The sequence below is a fragment of the Misgurnus anguillicaudatus genome, chromosome 3 (assembly GCF_027580225.2).
Source record: "Misgurnus anguillicaudatus chromosome 3, ASM2758022v2, whole genome shotgun sequence".
In the NCBI taxonomy this organism is placed as follows: domain Eukaryota; kingdom Metazoa; phylum Chordata; class Actinopteri; order Cypriniformes; family Cobitidae; genus Misgurnus; species Misgurnus anguillicaudatus.
This window is the reverse complement of record NC_073339.2, coordinates 43,382,863-43,402,500: the sequence shown is the minus strand read 5'-3', so window position 1 is coordinate 43,402,500 and position 19,638 is coordinate 43,382,863. Positions and strand designations below refer to the sequence as shown.

The following is a 19,638-nucleotide window of genomic DNA, read 5'->3' as shown; positions in this document are numbered from 1 at the left end:
TGACAGTCAGGGGCTGAGACTGCAGTGTTGTAGCATGTGAAGTTTCAATTCTTCCATGTGAGAACAGACACGAACTGAATGCTATATTTCGGAAAATACAGGTATAGTATTTGGCTTTTCCGCCGTTTACTTAAACTTTGACAAGTATTTTACAGTAAGTTAGGAACTAAATGAAAATTACATGCATAATAAGCTACTTTTAGTATTTCATAAATTTAATTTGAAGTTAAATAAAAAATATATTTATTAAATATATACAAAAATATTTGGTAAGACTTTCTATGAAGCCCATGCTTATAATGAACTATAACCCCCTTTATAATTATTTATAAGCAGTTATTACCATTCTATAAATATATTTATAAAGACACAACAACACCTATACCCCATTATAAGAACAATATAGTTACATTTATAATATGTTTATCATTACTTACGGTATAAGTGATGCATTTGCATTTCAGTGCACATGCTCATAATCCTATACACTAGGGGTGTGACGAAATCTCGTGCGACGAGATCTCGCGAGATTAAATGTGTTTCGCGAGATTACATGTGTCTCTTTCTTGTGGAGGTGCTGGCCGTTTCTCAAATAAAAGACTGCATCCTTCAGAGGTCGCGTTTTTAAACTGCATTTACTTTATCACTGTCTTATTAAAGAATATTAACAATTATAAAGTTTACTAATTATTTAGTTAATCGCAAATTGTTGTAGTATGCTCACGACTTGCGAATGTAATGCTCAGTTAATGATCTGAAATTAACCTTGATGACGTATGCAGCCTGCATATGTGACCTCTGGAGGATGTAGCTTTCTGTTGAACCCTTTTACAGTGCATGCATTATATTTGTCTTTTACTGCGTTTGCTTTTTTGTTTGGGTTTTCGATAATGTTCGTTTGGGAACTCGTGTGAAGTCTGAGACGCGTTGTGTTTGTCTGTTGATCAGTGTCAGATGTGAAGTCTCAGCAGATTAAACCCTCACACAGACTTTACATGATTTAATGTCTGCATGTTCTTGCTCAAAAAATGACAGTGGCTGTATCATTTCTAGTGTAAAGAAATGGACACATATTAAATATTAATATGAATTTAAACATTGTTTGGCTAAAAACAAGCGTTTCTCTCCGTCTAAAGTGAAAGTGAAGATAGCGTCCGCGAGACGAGTCCACTATCGCCCCCCTGCAGGTATTTGTTATAATACATAATGCTTTTTATTTATAGGGCAACAAATGTAATGTGTTTGTTAATGTTGTTTAATGTAACTTGGTTTTAATTCTTTATTTGAACCAATTATTATTGCATCTTCGTTATTATGTAATTTTAAAGGCTACTGCTTACTTTGGGTCTATTTTATTACTCAAAAATAACAAATTACTTCATTATCAGTTAGCAAAATAATTGTTAGGGCCAGTCCTTGATTAGTCAAAACATTTAAAAATAATGTGATTTCAGTTTCTTATTCATTTATTTTATCATTGAGGGTTTCTTAAAAAGTGTAAAAATATCGTCTCGTCTCGTGAACCCAATCTCGTGTTTCGTCTCGTGGATTAAGTGTCTTGTCACACCCCTACTATACACTGATTTATAAGTAATAACTACTCATCCATATACTTTCATATGGGTATTTATAAAAATGCAGCCTGCATTGCTATAATGTCATTATATTATAGTTACTACTAATCATGCAGATTCACTTCTACAGTATTTCAAATAACTGATTTTAATTATATTGTTATAACCATGTTATAAGTTACTTATTATGAGTAATAATACAGTTATTAACCTCTATAAATGCATTACTTATGGCTTTAAGTAAAGTGAAAGCATAGGATACAGTTTTCCTAATCCAAATGTTAGGAAATCATAAGATGTTATCTAAAATAGCCATGCTGTGAGTTACTTATAAAAAAGTTGAATTACTTATTATTGTTTTAGTTTCAGCAACTCATTACAAGTCAAAGTACAAAATACAAAGTTAAAATAACTTGTAAAGCCAACTTAAAAATGTAACTTTTTTACAGCATAGTTTTATGGCCATAAAACCATGGTTAAATCATACATGCAACTTTTCAAGTAGTTTTATTTGTGACCCTGGACCACCAAAAAAGTTACACAGCAATAGCCAATACATTTGTATGGTTCACAATTATCAATGAATATATCAAAACTTTATTTTTGTGAGTGGATTCAGTTGCTAAGGACATAATTTGGACAACTTTAAATGTGAATATTTTCATTTTTTGACAAAAATAGTTTTATCTCTGTTAAATATTGTCCTATCCTAACAAACCATACATCAATGTAAAGCTTATTTATTCAACTTTCAGATGATGTATACATCTCAATTACAAAAATGACCCTCTATTACTGGCTTTGTGGTCCAGGTATTTTAGGTGCTGCATTGGTTTGCTCATCTGCATGTTTATCACCCTGAATGCAACACATTTTCAGCAATAACCGGAACCACAGCTGCAGGGAGAACACAATTCGCAAGCAGCTGAATCAACACAGACAGGGATTGACACAGATTGGACTATAGTGGGCCGTTCAGACCGTGCAGACAGACACTGTACACGAACGAAACACAATCTGTGTTACAACACTTTCTCCGTCTCCAACTCCCTCACTAGTTGCTCTTTCACCGGAAACCTAGGACTCAAGAAAACTTCTCACAAACACTCCATCAAAAAAAAAGTCAAAGTTTTATGTTGGCAGAAGAAGAGAGACTGAGATATATTGCAGAATATCTGAAGATGAACAGCAGGACAAATAACACACTAAACGCATTCAAATGAGTCCCACTAATCATTTTTGAATCATTTACTTTCAAATGTTAAGATAAAATGTGCTTAACTGTTTTGTCGAAATTAAATGATGAAATATTTTGCAAAATGATTATGCAAATCAGATGAATGAAATATTTTGTTTATATGAAAAGTCTTTCTGATATCCCTTCTGTCTGTGAAGTCATTTACTGTAAACATTCATGCAGAAACCCTGTAAATGAAATGTAGTTTACATAGAGCATTGTTTTTTCTCATAAATTACGCTGTTTCCACAGATCTGTTTGCGTCTAGTGTTTTCTCAAAGGGAATGAGTTTAATAAGTCTCGCTGTGCGATTACTTTACTAAAACGCTCTGTTTCTCCCCACCCATTTTCTTTCGATACCCCCATGAAATCCACTTGCTTTCCCATTTAATTAGGATGTAATCAGAAACTGGGCCTGCTATTAATCAAAGCCACCCAAATGAGAGAGGATTGTCCAGCTCACTAACCTCATTACAACTTACTGTGTGTGTGTGTGTGTGTGTGTGTGTGTGTGTGTGTGTGTGTGTGTGTGTGTGTGTGTGATGCGTGCGTGCGTGCGTGCGTTTGTCACCTAATATTTCAAGGTTAAATCAAACCCAGACACCAGTAATGCCGCACTAAGATTTAGCCTAAAAGATTACCAGTCAGTACCTGTTTTTTCTAGATGAATTTGAACCAACCGTTGGGTGTGTTTGTATTTTACCCATCCATTCATTGTAAAAAATCAGCATTTTTGTCAAATCAACATATATTTTTATGCTACTTTAACTTAAAACATAATAATAATTAGTTAGAGAGACCCTATTACATTGCTAAAAACAACATTATTTTGTGTATTTGGTATAATTCAATGTGTTTGCATGGTTTGGGGTTCAAAAAACACATTATGTTCAACATACAGTACATTATTGTTGCTCCTTTGCCCTGCCTGCCTGAAATGCGATGATTTTGTACAAGGCTCATCCTTCTGAAAAGCATAGTGTCCTCCGATTGGCCAGCTAACTAGTACGTTGTGTTGACACATTGGCCTGAATACCTCTGACATAAGCCCGATGTAATGGTTTTGTTCTGTGTTTACTTGTGTTCTGTGTATTTTTGTATTTTGGACTTTTATTTTGATACCCTGCTCTGTTCTGACTTTTATTTTGATATTCATCATGCCATGTCACAGTTCACACTTCCTGTCTGTTTTGTATATAAGTCACTTCCTGTACACCAGTTCCTGGCTGATTATTACATCGCCATCCTGTTTGTATCTGCCTGTATTCTGATTCTGTTATTCTGTTATTCTGTTTATCTGTTAACCTGTTACCTGTTGCCTGTGTTTGACTTCTGCCTGTATTTTGGATTTATTGCCTGTTTGCCGCCTGCCCTGATATTCTGCCTGTTTTGGATTACGATTACTGGATTTACCTTTGGATTTGTTTGCTGGCCCTTTTTGGGATTTTACTCAATAAACACCTTTTGCATATGGATTCTCATCTCACTCGCTTTCATTAAAGCAACCCCGTTACAGAATAATCAGCCATAACCCGGATCCAGCGAAGGTTAGTAACTTCCCACCAGCATCATGAAACCTGTTTTTGCACTACTAGAACTCCGTCAGAACCACCGTCCGATTGAGGAATATGTTAAGGATTTTTTGGACTTGAGTTACAAGGTACATTTTGATGACATTACTCTGAAGAACCTGTTCTATAATGCTTTGGATGAATGGTTGCGTTTATGTATGCCCCATGATATGTCGGCCTGGTCCCTGGAGAGTTATATTGACTTTGCCCTGCTATTGTGTGGCTCACCATTCACTGTGGGTGTTGCGGATACACCTCCAGAGAATGTACACAAACCACCAAGCCATGTCATGCCTGTTCTACCCACACCTGTACAAACCATGCTTGCTCCTAAAATGGCCGCCACCCTGCCTGTTCCCAAAATGGCCGCCATCCTGCCTGTCTCTGCACCTGCACCTGTCTCCAAGAAAACCACCACAATCCTGCCTGTCCCTAAAATGGCCGCCACCCTGCCTGCTCCCAAAATGGCCGCCATCCTGCCTGTCCCTAAAATGGCTGCCATCCCGCCTGTTCCCAAAATGGCCGCCATCCTGCCTGTTTCCACACCTGTTTTCGAGAGAGCTACCATCATTCCTGCACCTGTATTTCAGAGAGCTATCATCACCACCACACCTGCACTCATGAGGGCTATTAGTCACCCAGCACCTGATGTCAAGATGGCCGCCATGCCTGAATCATCCACCACAGAGGTATGTCTCATTGACTCTGAACTTACTGAATTTGCCATAGCCCTGTGGTGCGTCTGGTCTGCCTTCTGCTCTGTTGTTCCCGAGGTTCCTCAAGACCCTGAACCTGAACCACTTGACTCATCTGATCTGCTCGACTCATCTGATCTGCTCGACTCATCTGATCTGCTCGACTCATCTGATCTGCCCGATTCATCTGATCTGCTCGACTCATCTGATCTGCCCATCTCATCTGATCTGCCCATCTCATCTGATCTGCCCGTCTCATCTGATCTGCCCGTCTCATCTGATCTGCCCGTCTCATCTGATCTGCCCGTCTCATCTGATCTGCCCGTCTCATCTGATCTGCCCGTCTCATCTGATCTGCCCGTCTCATCTGATCTGCCCGTCTCATCTGATCTGCCCGTCTCATCTGATCTGCCCGTCTCATCGGATCTGCCCGTCTCATCTGATCTGCCCGTCTCATCTGATCTGCCCGTCTCATCTGATCTGCCCGTCTCATCTGATCTGCCCGTCTCATCTGATCTGCCCGTCTCATCTGATTCGTCTGTCCTGCCCGTCTCATCTGATTCGTCTGTCCTGCCCGTCTCATCTGATTCGTCTGTCCTGCCCGACTCAGCTGGCTTACCTGGCTCACCTGTCCCGTCTGATTCACCTGGCTCAACTGACTCATCTGATTCGTCTGGTTCACCATCTGGGACATCGCCACCTTGGACAATGGAAGCTTTCCCAAGTTTTTTTTTTTTTTGGGGGGGGGGGGGTAGTACCCGGAAACAGGACGGAGGCGGAGGACACCAAGGCGGAGGCCGAAGTGTGCTCGGACCCTTCCTCTCCTTGTGTTCCAGGTCTATTCCTGCCCCATGACCCAGGTCCTAGCCTGCCCCATGACCCAGGTCCTAGCCTGCCCCATGACCCAGGTCCTAGCCTGCCCCATGACCCAGGTCCTAGCCTGCCCCATGACCCAGGTCCTAGCCTGCCCCATGACCCAGGTCCTAGCCTGCCCCATGACCCAGGTCCTAGCCTGCCCCATGACCCAGGTCCTAGCCTGCCCCATGACCCAGGTCCTAGCCTGCCCCATGACCCAGGCCCGCATCAGCCCCATGACCCAGGCCCGCATCAGCCCCATGACCCAGGCCCGCATCAGCCCCATGACCCAGGCCCGCATCAGCCCCATGACCCAGGCCCGCATCTGCCCCATGACCCAGGCCCACATCTGCCCCATGACCCAGGCCCGCATCTGCCCCATGTTCCTGGACCATCCTGGCCATATGACCCAGGACCTCTCCTGAACTGCCCTGCCTTCCCCAAGAGGTCCTGGCCCGCCCGCCCACCCTCTATTGGACTGTATGTTTTGTTTGTTGGGCTCCGGGAGTCGCCCTTTAGAGGGGGGGTTCTGTAATGGTTTTGTTCTGTGTTTACTTGTGTTCTGTGTATTTTTGTATTTTGGACTTTTATTTTGATACCCTGCTCTGTTCTGACTTTTATTTTGAAATTCATCATGCCATGTCATGATTCACACTTCCTGTCTGTTTTGTATATAAGTCACTTCCTGTACACCAGTTCCTGGCTGATTATTACATCGCCCTATCCTGTCTGTATCTGCCTGTATTCTGATTCTGTTATTCTGTTTATCTGTTAACCTGTTACCTGTTGCCTGTGTTTGACTTCTGCCTGTATTTTGGATTTATTGCCTGTTTGCGGCCTGCCCTGATATTCTGCCTGTTTTGGATTACGATTACTGGATTTACCTTTGGATTTGTTTGCTGGCCCTTTTTGGGATTTTACTCAATAAACACCTTTTGCATATGGATTCTCATCTCACTCGCTTTCATTAAAGCAACCCCGTTACACCCGAAATGTGGTCCTCCTTACCGTGTTTTGAAGATTAGCTCACAGTGCAGTGCAGACAGGAGATAATATCGTCTTTACTACACAGCAAAATCCCTAGAGTTAAATGAACACTGCTGGGGTGTATATATTGTCCCAATCTTAGAGAATGTTAAAAAGTAACACTGAAGCAGATATAAAAGCTGCAACATGTCACTTTTGCCTCTCTATCAACATCTCTGAAACCTAAAATTGCATTTTACATCTTACTTGCAGAGTTATTTTGTTAACTTAGGTTTAGGTGGGTTAGTCTGTTTCATTTAAAGGCAACATTATGGTAACCAGTGTTTGTTTTAGTTGGACTTAACTCTTGACTCTTAGGTTTTTTGGTTGCTATAACTTTGTGTGTTTTTTGACGGTGGTTAGTACATATTGTAAAACAACATCATCTAGAAAGCTCATTTATTAATTCTAAAACAAACACTGATCAACATAATGGTGACTTTAAATGAAACCGCAAACATCTAAACCTAAGTTAACAAAATAACAAGTAAGATGTAAAATGCAATTTTCGTTTTCAAACAGAGATGTGATAGAGATGAACATTTGACAGATTGCAGCTTTTAACTCTGCTTCAGTGTTACTTTTTAACACTTTTTTGTAAGATTAGGACAATGTATATACCCAGCAGTGTTCATTTAACTCTGGGAATTTTTCTGTGTATTTTATCAATACGAGCCAAATCTGATCTAGAAATTGCAGATGACCAAGCTGATCGATCAACTTTAACGTACACTGCAAAAAAATTCTGTAGAAATTGCAGCTGGGTTGCCAGTAACTTAACGTAGATTTAAATGTATGTTTTTTACTGGCAACATTTTGTTTAAAGTTAAATGAACATTAAACATTTACAAGTCTTTGTCTTTACAGAGTAAAACTTAAAAAAAACAGTATAAAGCAAAACATTTTGGGAAACAAAATCTGAAGCAAAAAACAGAAAACGGTTGATGATGATTTCTGGTTCCCAGAATGCTTTGCATGAGGCCATTATTGTATAGTTTTATTCTGTAAAGATAAAGACTTGTTAATATTTCAAATTTACTTTGAACAAACTCTTGCCAGTAAATAACATAAATTTAAATCTACGGTAAATTACCGGCAACCAAGCAGCAAAAACATTGTAATTTCTACTGAATTTTTTTACAGTGTAGACTACTTACATGCTGTGAAATTATGATAATGTAAAATCGTGGATTGGATAATACGTGCTTTTCAAACAATTTCAACTTGTTTTTATAAGTTATGTTAATTATTCACACGTCAAAACTTAAAATAGTACCGTAAAACTTCAAATAATAGCCGAGTTTAGACGCCTGGTGTGACAACAGGTTTGGGTAAATAAACGCCTGTCTCAAATAAAGGCCTGGTCTGTTTTTTAGTTTCGGGTTGTATTTAATCTTCTAAAACCCGTCAGATAGTCTGTTTAAGACAGTTCTATGGTGCAAATTGAACACGCTAAAGATTTTTATGCTTACCGGTAGATGTCACGTGACAGACGCAGTCGTTCCGTTACTCATCACTATGACAACACAACAAGCTTCGTCGCCAGGATTGAGGTGATGATGACAGTAGCGAAGTGGCAATCGTGAGAGTCGGGACTTTTCCCGGTGGGCCAGTAGTGTTTTGAGGCAGCTGATAATAGCCGGGTTTTCAGTCTTTTGTCATGCATGCACTCCCGCCACACATTGTATTTCTCGCGCGGAAACACTATTTATCATATTTAATATGCTGCAGCGCCCAAAATGTATCTGTCCGCACTGCTCTCTCTCTCTTTCAAGCCCGTCTTCCCTAGAGTTCTAGTCGAGCGAGCCAATACAAAAAAAAGAGAAAGAGGCTACACAATAGCCAATCAGAAAATAGCACTGTTGTATCTGGGTATGATTTCACGCAACAACCAATAAAAAACATATCCTTGTTTGCTTTATTTATACTGCCAATAATTTAAGACTGTTGTTATTACACGAACTAATTTGTTAAACACATTCAAATTAAAAATAAAACGTAATATGTGGTAACCTCCTGCTGTCATGCTGGAACAATTAAATTAAAAGCCTGTCTCTTATAGACGCCTGTCTCTTTTAGACGCCTGGTGTGATGATAGGTTTGGGAAAATAAAAGCCCGGGCTATTATTTGAAGTTTTACGGTATGTTGAATTGACTTGCAAAACCAAGTTGTTTTTACTTCATGCTGCATTTTTTTACAACGTGGGTTTAAAAACCCTATTGTAGTATTCTTAGACTGTAGTACTTATGCATTTCTCTTTAAATCACTGATATATGTAACGCATTCTGTGTAAGTGGTTATTTTCACCCACTAAATAAGTGCTGTATGGACACGTCCTTTTCCACGAGGTAAATGAACCAGGCTGTAATTTCGCTAGAGTTGATGCTGCTTGACTTCTGCACCTCTCATTTACAAATGTAGATTTTACTAGCTCCTATCCCACACTTAACCCTCTGAAATCACTTCAGCCTGACATAATGCATCCAGTGCGAAAGAGCGAGGTTCAAGAGGGCTTATGGGAGAAAATGGTAATTGTGTCGGTGGGCTAATAGTACCGTCTCATTATTTCAGTGCCCTGCCAGGCTGTCGGAGAAAAGCCATCGGCTCACTAACATTAAATTAATTACAGTGTTTTTATACAAAATTAACACATTTTTTGATTGTTAGAAGCGTCCCTTCACCTTCCTCACATTATATCTCTGTAAGTATAGGCCTACTAGTTTTTACTAATTACATATTTTAGCTTCCTTTATGCTCAGTATGGCATGAAATAATAGTCATTTTCAGCACTCTGTGGTCATACGGTTAAGTAACTTTCTTGTCGTAACTTAACTTTTAACTGAGGCCTGGAACTTGGTGTCATTATTGTATCATTTACACACATTTACATCTGTATTCTCAGTATGATTTGATTTTAAACAGCTTCTGAATTTATTGAAAGTGGTAGATGTTATTTTTTGATGGCAAGGCGTCTTAAGTTACATTGATGCGTTTGGCAGATGCTTTTATCCAAAATGACTTACTGTGCATTCGATCTAGAGAGTTTTCTTTCAGTATGTGTTCCCTGGAGATCAAACTCTTAACTTTTGCATTGCATTTAGGAATTTTGCAGTCCCTTTTATCCAAAGTGTCACCGCTAATGCAATGCTTTTCCAGTTGAGCTTACAGAAAGATGTTTTAAAGATTTGTTCCATTCGGAAGATCAACAAGCGCCAATCAATCATTTGCTTAATAAAATGGTCAACATCATTTATTTTCATCATAAAAGCATCTTGTTATGACGAATAATCATTACAAGTATTGATTATTATACATTGGTTATTACATAAAGCTCTTTGACAGGTCTTAAAACAAAGAGATATTGGAAAATCAGTAAAATTAAATAGCAATTTTATTATAATACACTGTTGGAAAAAGTGGTCCAAAATGGTCCCAAGCTGGGGCAATATCATTTCAAAGTTCATATATACTGTATACAACTTGGGTACAGATATGTGTACATTTGGTACCAATATGTTCCTTTTCCAGACAACAGATGACTCCAGACCGGATCCGCACTGGAGCTGACGAATTTGGCGCGCATCCGGTGCGGGTCTGGCCTGGAGTCATGTGCTGGCTGTACTAATATGCACATTTGTTACCAGTATGTACCTCTGAGGTACTAATATGAACTCTTTAGGTGTACTTTTATAAAGGGTACCACTCCATTAAAGCACATGTTTTGACCATTTTTTTCTGACAGTATGAAATCTTGAAGTGAACTTCATGGAAAAATTAAATAAAATAAAAGCATATGATATAAGTTTGCCATGATTTTATTTAGAAAACAGTAAATCTCAAAAAATTACTTAAGCTGACTGGGTCACATAATTTTGGACACATAAAGTACCTGTTAGCTCTTAAAAAAGCGACTTGTGCGTCCGTTCAGTTTAACCACTTCTGGAAGTCATTCAGTGTTGAGGTCTCAGAGGTGAAATTAATTTCTCACAGCAATTACAGACCCCCAAAATGATTACGGCTTCAAGAAAAGTCTGACAACAACACAGAGTGTAATTAAATACACTGCATTCGTATGAAGAGTTCAACTGTGAGTCTTAATCTGTCATAGACAATACTGACCATGGCATGAATGAAGCTAAAGGGCAATTATGGACAAAATCAATTACAGGTACACAGTATCTATTGAAAAGCCTAAAGCACAGAGCTAATGTAAGTGAATGTAGTTTATAGGCTTAACTGTTTAAAGCTATGTTTTGTTATTTTAAATATCAACTTTCTTCTCCAAAGGGTAAGGAATTGTTTCTGAAGATACTCATAATGGTCAAAATCGGCTTTTAAATTAGTTGTTACTGAGACACCAAGCACCACACGAAGTCCTATTTAATTTCATTTTTTTATTTATTTAAAAATAAATTATTTCTTATTTGCATTTCTCTTTTTTCAGTTATGGGACGCCAAACTTTGGTTATAACATGCATTGTTATTCAGTGCTGCTTAATTTAGCCTTTCCAATAGTTTTTCCTTTATGGATTTTTAATATTTGCCAGTGAGATGTAGTTTCGGGGCAAATATGTGCGCCTGCCACACGGAGTGGAACAAACAGATTGCATTTAACAATAACAATGACATTTATATTGGGTTTGAATAGAGAACAAGTCGTGCCTGCTCGGTACGACACCCTCGCCACATTTTGTCATCTAAAATGGATGGTGACGACCCCAAAACTCTTCTCACTTTTCACCGTGTGAAGCTTTTGTCCTGGTGGTCTTGTATGGCTCAGTGGTAGAGCATTGCGTTAACAGTGCAAAAGGTTATGGGTTTAAACCCAGGGAACATAAATACTGATAAAAATTATACCGTATAATGAACTGTCAGTTGCTTTGGATAAAATCATCTGCCAAATATGTAAATGTTGACTATGGACATCATTTGTCATCTTTCATATATACCTAAGATAATGAATGTTTGTCAAATTATGTAATCAGCAAAGATGTTAACATACAAGTTGTGACATCACACAGTCATGAGGTGAAGTTTGTGAAACTCCAGAAATTAACTATTTGCAGTCATACTAAATATTCATGCCGGTTGGCTAGTCTTCGCTTAAGATTGAAGTAGCTTGTTTAAGCAGGTCCTCCCAGCCTGGCAAATTTGATCAAGCTGGTCTTCCAGCCTGGTCAAGCTGGGTGTGTTTAGCTGGTTGATCTGCTGGTCTTCCTGTCTAAAAGATAGCCAAAACCCATTTAAAACCCAGCTGGGAGACCAGCTAAATCCAGATTAAGATGGTTGTGCTTATGCATTGCATTCAGCAAAAAGGTGTTTGTTAACATGCTGTACATTTACCAGCTCACATTATTCAGCCTCTGTTTAAAAGAGCAAAACTTCTCATGCGTTTAAACCAGTTTAAGCCTCATTTACCTATTAATTTTAAATTGTTTACTTCTTAATTTGGTTTTAAATCAATTAAATTGCAAAGCAGAACTGCAAGTGCAAAACAGGACTCATAAACACATTTTGGCCTGTTTGAATGGTGTAAGAAAGCTGGGATATGAACTGTAGTTTATTTTTTATGTCTCGGCAGCTGTAAGGCAATGGTCCGATGAATTTTTTAATACCAGAAAGGGCAGGGAAACAAATTAGTGTCAAAGCAAACAGTGTTATTTGAGACCTTGCGAAAAGCAAAGTAATCCTTTAATTTAATAAAGTAAATTAGAAACAAGTTAGAAATTAATTAGAAATTAAAAAAGTCGTAGTTTTACAGTAGAGCGCTGCTTGTTTGTTACTGATAACAGAAACTAATAATGACAATAACACGGCTGATTCATAAGTGACATCAAAGTCCCTTTAGGTAAGTCACGCCACTAGGTGGGCAGTTTTTTCAGTCATGCAAGACTAAAGTAATATATCTACTTCAATGGGGAAAGACAGATATTTCTAAAACTAATATCTTTGGTGACATCACTATAGTTGCAACAATACATTATTATTATTAGTTAATCAAAATAAAGTGGATTTGGCAGTCCTATCATTCACTAAAATATACTTTCCTGTAGTCATGGGTTTGATATCTAGCTTGAAGGCATCGCAAGTTGCTTTGAATAAAAGGGTCAGCCAGATGCATGCATTTAAATTAAACATTGTCAAAATGTATCAAAAAGCAATGAAATTCAGCATATAGAAACTCATATTACAAACATTCCCAACAGTCTTACCTATGAGGTCAGACAAGGTTTTACAAATTGACACTTAATAATGATCTCCCCATGTGAACGTCCAGTTCACTTGACTGACAGGTGACAGCTGTCAGGTGTTTCTGTCACTGTGTGCTTGGTCAGCTCAACATCAGTGATGCATGCGGGTCCGATCACTACAGCTCTATTACATTCACAGCTTTAGCTTGAAACACCCTCGTCCTCCACTGCTAATGACACACGGTACGAAACGGTGATTGGATGTCAACATGATTGATGTGGGTGTGAAGTGGGACGATCCAGGAGTCTCCTGCGCCATTATCTCATCAAATTATATTAAAGTTGTCTGATGAGTCGACTAATAGATGGTGAAGTTCTAGTAAAGCCTTTTTAAGTGGGCAAATTATAACTCTAAACTAGGAAACTAGGTCAAGACAAAGGAGGTATCTTTCTATTGAAGAATAAAATATTTGAGAGTACACTCATATAATGAGCATTGGAAATTATGAGATGAAAACTCTGTGTATCATTTATATTTTTAGAATAGTTTTTTCTAAGAACCTTTGACTAAATGGTTTTAAAAATGGTTATTCTGTGTCATCACTAGCTGCATTTCCATTATCCTTCAAATTGCGCAAATTGAAATGTGCCCAATGAAAACACGGCAATTTCGCATAAACTCCCATGTAGCGCAAAAAGGTTTTAAAAGGCAAAGCTCTTTTGAGGTGGTTTTTTGGGCAATTCGAAAAAGGATTATATTGGAAAACTATGGAGGACCACAAGAGTCATGCAAAATGTAATAAAGAACTTCAATATTTAATAACTACCTGGACAATAAAAATAGCAATTAATAGATTGGTTTAACAATGAATTAATTAATCTATAAATAAATAAATAGGCAAAGTTACAAAAAAGTCATTATGTAACATTTTATTAGGCAGTAAAAAGTGAGATTATAAAAATAATGTAGAAATGAAATATTAATCCATTAATAAATAGTTCAAAGTAATATAACAATTTACAAAAACAACATGAAACACTCAATAAGTTCATTATTTTAAATTGCATTTATAAATTCTTAATTAAATAATGGAATTTAAAAATGTATTTCAAAAATCGATTTAAAAAGAGAAATAAACAACTGGATTCACAAACTGAACCACAAACACAGGTTCAAATTAGGCATTTAAAAGGGCATTTCCGTTAAACATTTTTGTTTTCATTTCTTCATTATTCTCCTTATTCTTTTCGCTATTCAATTTGCTTTTCGTTTTAGCCTCTCTATTTAGCTTTTCCGTGACTCTTTGGGTCCTTGCAAATGGTCAAATGAGAAATGCAAATTAGCTATGGCCAGGTGGATGTAACAAGCTCACTGATTGGCTCTGATTGTACTTCATGCGCAGATTTATAGATCACGGATGAGGACACAAAGAGTCACGGAAAAGCTAAATAGAGAGGCTAAAACGAAAAGCAAATCGAATAGCGAAAAGAATAAGGAGAACCATCTGGAAAATAAAAACAGAAATGTTAAACAGAAATGCCCTTTTAAATGCCTAATTTAAACCTGTATTTGTAGTTCAATTTATAAATCCAGTTATTTATTTCGCTTTTTAAATTTTGAAATACATTTTGAAATTCCATTATTTAATTAAGAATTTGTAAATGCAATTTAAAATGATGAACTTATTGAGTGTTTTATGTTGTTTTTGTAAATTGCTTTATTAATTTGAACTATTTATTAATGGATTAATATTTAATTTCTACATTATTTTTATAATCTTACTTTTTATTGCCTAATAAAATGTTACATAATGATTTTTTGTAACTTTGTTTATTTATTAATAGATTAATTAATGAATTTTTAAACAAATCTATTAATTGCTATTTTTATTGTCCAGGTAGTTATTAAATATTGAAGTTCTTTATTACATTTTGCATGACTCTTGTGGTCCTCCATAGAAAACTGCAATGGAAACAGTTTTACCGCATTTACTGGTTACCTGACATGCGTAAAAGTCACATGATCATTCTTAAAATATGGCGAGGTATGTTTGGTTGAAGGAGAAGACAGAAGAGGTGTATTCGACTTCATGAGGTGTCACAATAACTAACAAGCGTATAACATCAAAATACACAAAGTCGATTCGGAATTTGACTGCTCTGTTTGCTTTCGAGTCGCTCGCAAAATTACGTTTTATCCGCATTAACATCATTGGAAACACTGCAATATTTTGTGTCGACTTTTTGAAAATAGTTTTGCGCAAATCTTTCATGGAAACACAGTATGAAGAAACTTTTAACCACCTTAATTTTTAAGAGTGCAGGGCATAGGACGCACACTTGTTTTACAGTTCAAGTCATTTTCTTTTGGCAATAATATTTCTTGACTTCTTTGTTTCACTGCAGTCTATCCGGGAGGTGACGGGTTACGTGTTGGTGGCCCTGAACCAGTTTGATTATCTTCCTCTGGAGAACCTGCGGATCATTCGCGGAACAAAACTCTACGAGGGGCGTTACTCGCTGGCCATCTTTCTCAACTACAGGCGAGACGGAATATTCGGCCTCAGACAGCTCGGGCTGAAGAACTTGACAGGTATAATTAGCTAAATTGTGCCTGTTTTGCATTTAAACTGATAACAATTTAGGTTTGGGGAACAAATGGCCCTTTCTTAGCCTAGGACTATAGCTTACATTCCCAGCCCTAAAAGAACAAACCCAGCCGTTGGGTTAAGTTATCCCAGAAAATGTTTGGTTTTTACTTCAAAAAATTGGTTCAAACAACCCAGCATTTTGGGTTGAAACAACCTAGAGTAGGTTAAATTACAACCCAATGGGTGGGATTTGTCACTTTTTGACCCAATGCTTTTAAAAGTGTATGTTTTTCATTTCTTCAAATGTAAAGTTTCTAAAGCTGTGCAATAAAGGTGAAGTGTACCCTAATGGTGCTTGAAGGTCAAAAGATCATTTTGTTTTACAGTTCTTAGTCTCTTTGGTACATTTCTCAGATCAGAACTGAAATTCTCAACATTGAATAAAACTACCTGTTCAGCCTTCACATGTCAATTGCACACATTAAAAAGCAGATTCCTTTTGAAGAAGTTGCAAATGCTTTGGTACATCCATGCAAATGATTATGTACAATTATCTGCTGTTTCCTACATTATCAAATGTATTATAATGGGTCTCTGTTGAATAGTCTCACTCCACACAACATTTAGGCATTAGTTCATAGCGTAAGTCTTTACATGCAAAGTGGTTGAACAAGTTGTCATAATATGTCAAGCATATCGTCGCTGCCCGATGAAACTCATGTATGTCCAAAATGGTTACTTTTCAGGAAGTGAAAAAAAAATACCGTATTTCAAAAGCAGTTGAATGTAGCGTTATCATACTTGGTACAGTATCTTTACATGTAATCATATTCTTGCCAGTGTAATGATATAATCCACATTTGACCAAAATTGAGTTTAAATGGACATACGTGCATATTTTACAGTAACTGTGGTCGATACGCGTTCTTCCGATCATTAATTAGAATGGCTAAGTTGCGTTTCATATTGACAGATGAATATGCTCAGTTTATTAAATGGCCTACGTCTTAGTTTATTTAATATTAGTTATTAATTTATTAAATGTCTCTTGCAAACTATGAAGGGACAATGAATCAATACACTGACATGGTAATGCTAGACAGATACTTTGTTTGCACAGTCCTACCAAAATTTTGTCAATCCTAGGCATACGTCTGGCGTCGGGGGGAAACGTTTACCTCGATGAAGGAAAGTCATTGTCTCACCAGTATGTTTATTCGGCTATCCAGTGCTGAGCTTCGATGAAACTTCACGAGACCGGCAAGATGCTTCCACAGGGAGCGTGCGTGATTGACAGCTTTGACACCTAATGGATATATGTGAAAATCAGATGACATGATTTCACAACTTTTCATTGGCCATTTAGATATGTGAAGCATACTGGATACGGAAATGAACCTGGACATTCAATCCGTCGAAAAATCTCAAAATCGGCAAAATGGACATATGTGGTTTTCATCGGACAGTGGTGATATATCTATACATTTCCATTAGATTTTTTTTCGAAATCTGTCCTGAATTGGTCAATTGCTCCCAGGTAAATCTTGAATTCCTCTAACAATCTCATCCCTGAACAAGAGAGGGGGTCAGATTGGAGATGATCTACCCAAGTACATGTTAGTTTGGGACAATCTCAGTTTCCTTCGCGCCAACTTCATCAGGCAATGGTGATTGATTTTCAAGAGAGTGGCTTTTGCAGGTAATCCATGATGTTCGCTATTTATACGAAGTGTTTTGAGAAATGCACTTGCTGTTTTGCAAATTCCAGGATGATTTTAGAAAATGTACCAAAGCGACTAAGAAAAATTGTAATAAGGTCTGACTGTTTTACCCTGTGCCGAGCAGTTTTAGGGCCAGACGCATTTAGCTGTGTACGTATACATTTGTATCATATTGCCATTTCATCCAGAAGGATCTGGCGTTATAGGAGCCTGAAACCGGGTCCCAGAGTGGATAAATCTGAACACGACAACCTTCCGGTTTAGTGTGTACATGCAATCTGTACATTTTGTAATACAATCATGTCATCACCCCACGTCTCAACCCTAGTCAGACACACCGCTACGTTACGTTACAGGAACGACAACAACAATGGCAGATTACATGCTTGTATGCATGCTTCTGCTCCTTTGCTACTACGGTGAGCAACAAATGATATGGACGACAATAATGTCAATGCGCATGCTCCAAGTCGTCTTCTCCATTTTTGCTATATCTCTGTGGCAGAATTACAGCACCTCATACTGGTCTATTTCTTGAGATGACGCCGTTTTTACGGACTGAGGAAAGATTGGATAGGAAAAGTTCTGGCTTTGTGTGGTCTTAGAGGAAATTAGCGTGATGCATGTAAACACACATCTGGTAAGTTTGTCACTAATAAAGCATGTGCGGTGCAGCATCAATGCTAATCGTGTTGTTTAGGAAACATCTCTTATATAAATTAGCCTCTCCTCATTATGCAACTGTAACTCTTGTTTATCTTATCAGCTGATTATATCTAAACACGTATTACAGACACCATATGGTCAGCTCAGAGGTGGGTAGTAACTAATTACATTTACTTCGTTACATTTACTTGAGTACATTTTTTGGGTAACTAGTACTTTTAGAGTAAATTTAAGGATGGGTACTTTTTACTTTCACTCAAGTACATTTCTAGTGAAAAAACTGTACTTTTACTTCGCTAGTTACTGCGCTACTGTCAAATGGTAATAATTAATGAATCTATTTTTTTAAAAAAGTTTATAGGGCGTGTTCGAAAGTTTCGCGAAACAGGCTGCGTCACCCTTTAGCGCGCGACCGCGCGGTCTTTTAGCGTGCGCGACCGCACGCTCATGATAAGCAGATGAGGGCGGGTGTGCATTCTGCGAGATATATCGGAGGCAGATCATGCGTGGCTTCAAGTTCGGTCTATGTTTTCACTCCAAGAGGTCAAAAAGAATAGTTTCATAATGCGATGCGTGCTTTGTTCAATAAGCGAGCTGACATCTCAGTGTACAGGAATTCAAGATCCAAGCTGAAGTGTCACAGTATTGTCTATTTGAACACTATTAATGGTCATTTTACACACTGTCGGAGTTTTTTGCCATATGCACTCTTGTGCAAGCGATGACAAAACCTAGTGTAAGTTAAACCATACAAACAAGCACGTTCACATCTGCACATTTCCATATCATTTTCCCACAACTAAACAAACTGAACAGCATAATGTAATGACGTCTTGCATTTATACACAAATCCGGACACCTCACTAATGTGTAGAAAATACATTCAAATAAAAACGGGATTGTATTTTATTTAAATCCTTCCTAAAGAATGAATAAATAAAAATAAAATAATTAAGTTTGTTTTTAAAGAAACATGTATTATATATTATAATAAATGTAGAGTTGATTTGCAAAAACAGATAAGTTCCATATGAAATTCTAAAATTATCATTTTTATTAAGGTCCTGTTTATGTTCAGTAATTGCACTTTAATGGCAATGAAAATAACCTATTCATATAAAAACATGATAACAAACAGACACACACGTTCTTTTTTGTTTACTGTTTGCATGTTTAATAGCAGATGCTGACAACATGAAAATAAATACAGAGTTAACCGTCAGAAAAACATCTGTGTGTGTGTTTGAGATTTTTTCTCAAATGACACGTTATGTGATGTTAATGTACCCATTGCAGGACTGAGATAGGCTGCTTTACTTGTATATAAGCAGAACAATGAGACTTTTAGGAAGAAGTTTGTGAAAACCCTCCAAGTAGTCTGAAATTCAGTGCTTTTGCGCTACTTCTCTATCAGATTGGAAGTAACGAGTAACTAACTACTTGAGTAGTTTTTTCATCTAATACTTTTTTACTCTTACTCAAGTAAATAATTAGATTGATACTTTTACTT

General features: G+C 37.5%; 1 protein-coding gene across 2 annotated transcripts in view; it reads left to right on the top strand.

Moving 5' to 3' along the window:
* erbb4a (erb-b2 receptor tyrosine kinase 4a) overlaps positions 1-19,638 on the top strand; it is a 200,096-nt gene that overhangs the window by 118,226 nt on the left and 62,232 nt on the right. For both annotated transcript variants that reach the window (XM_055206120.2, XM_055206121.2), the window contains exon 3: positions 15,557-15,743. In XM_055206120.2, the coding sequence (XP_055062095.2) occupies positions 15,557-15,743 (187 nt within the window). The remainder of the gene's footprint in view (positions 1-15,556; positions 15,744-19,638) is intronic.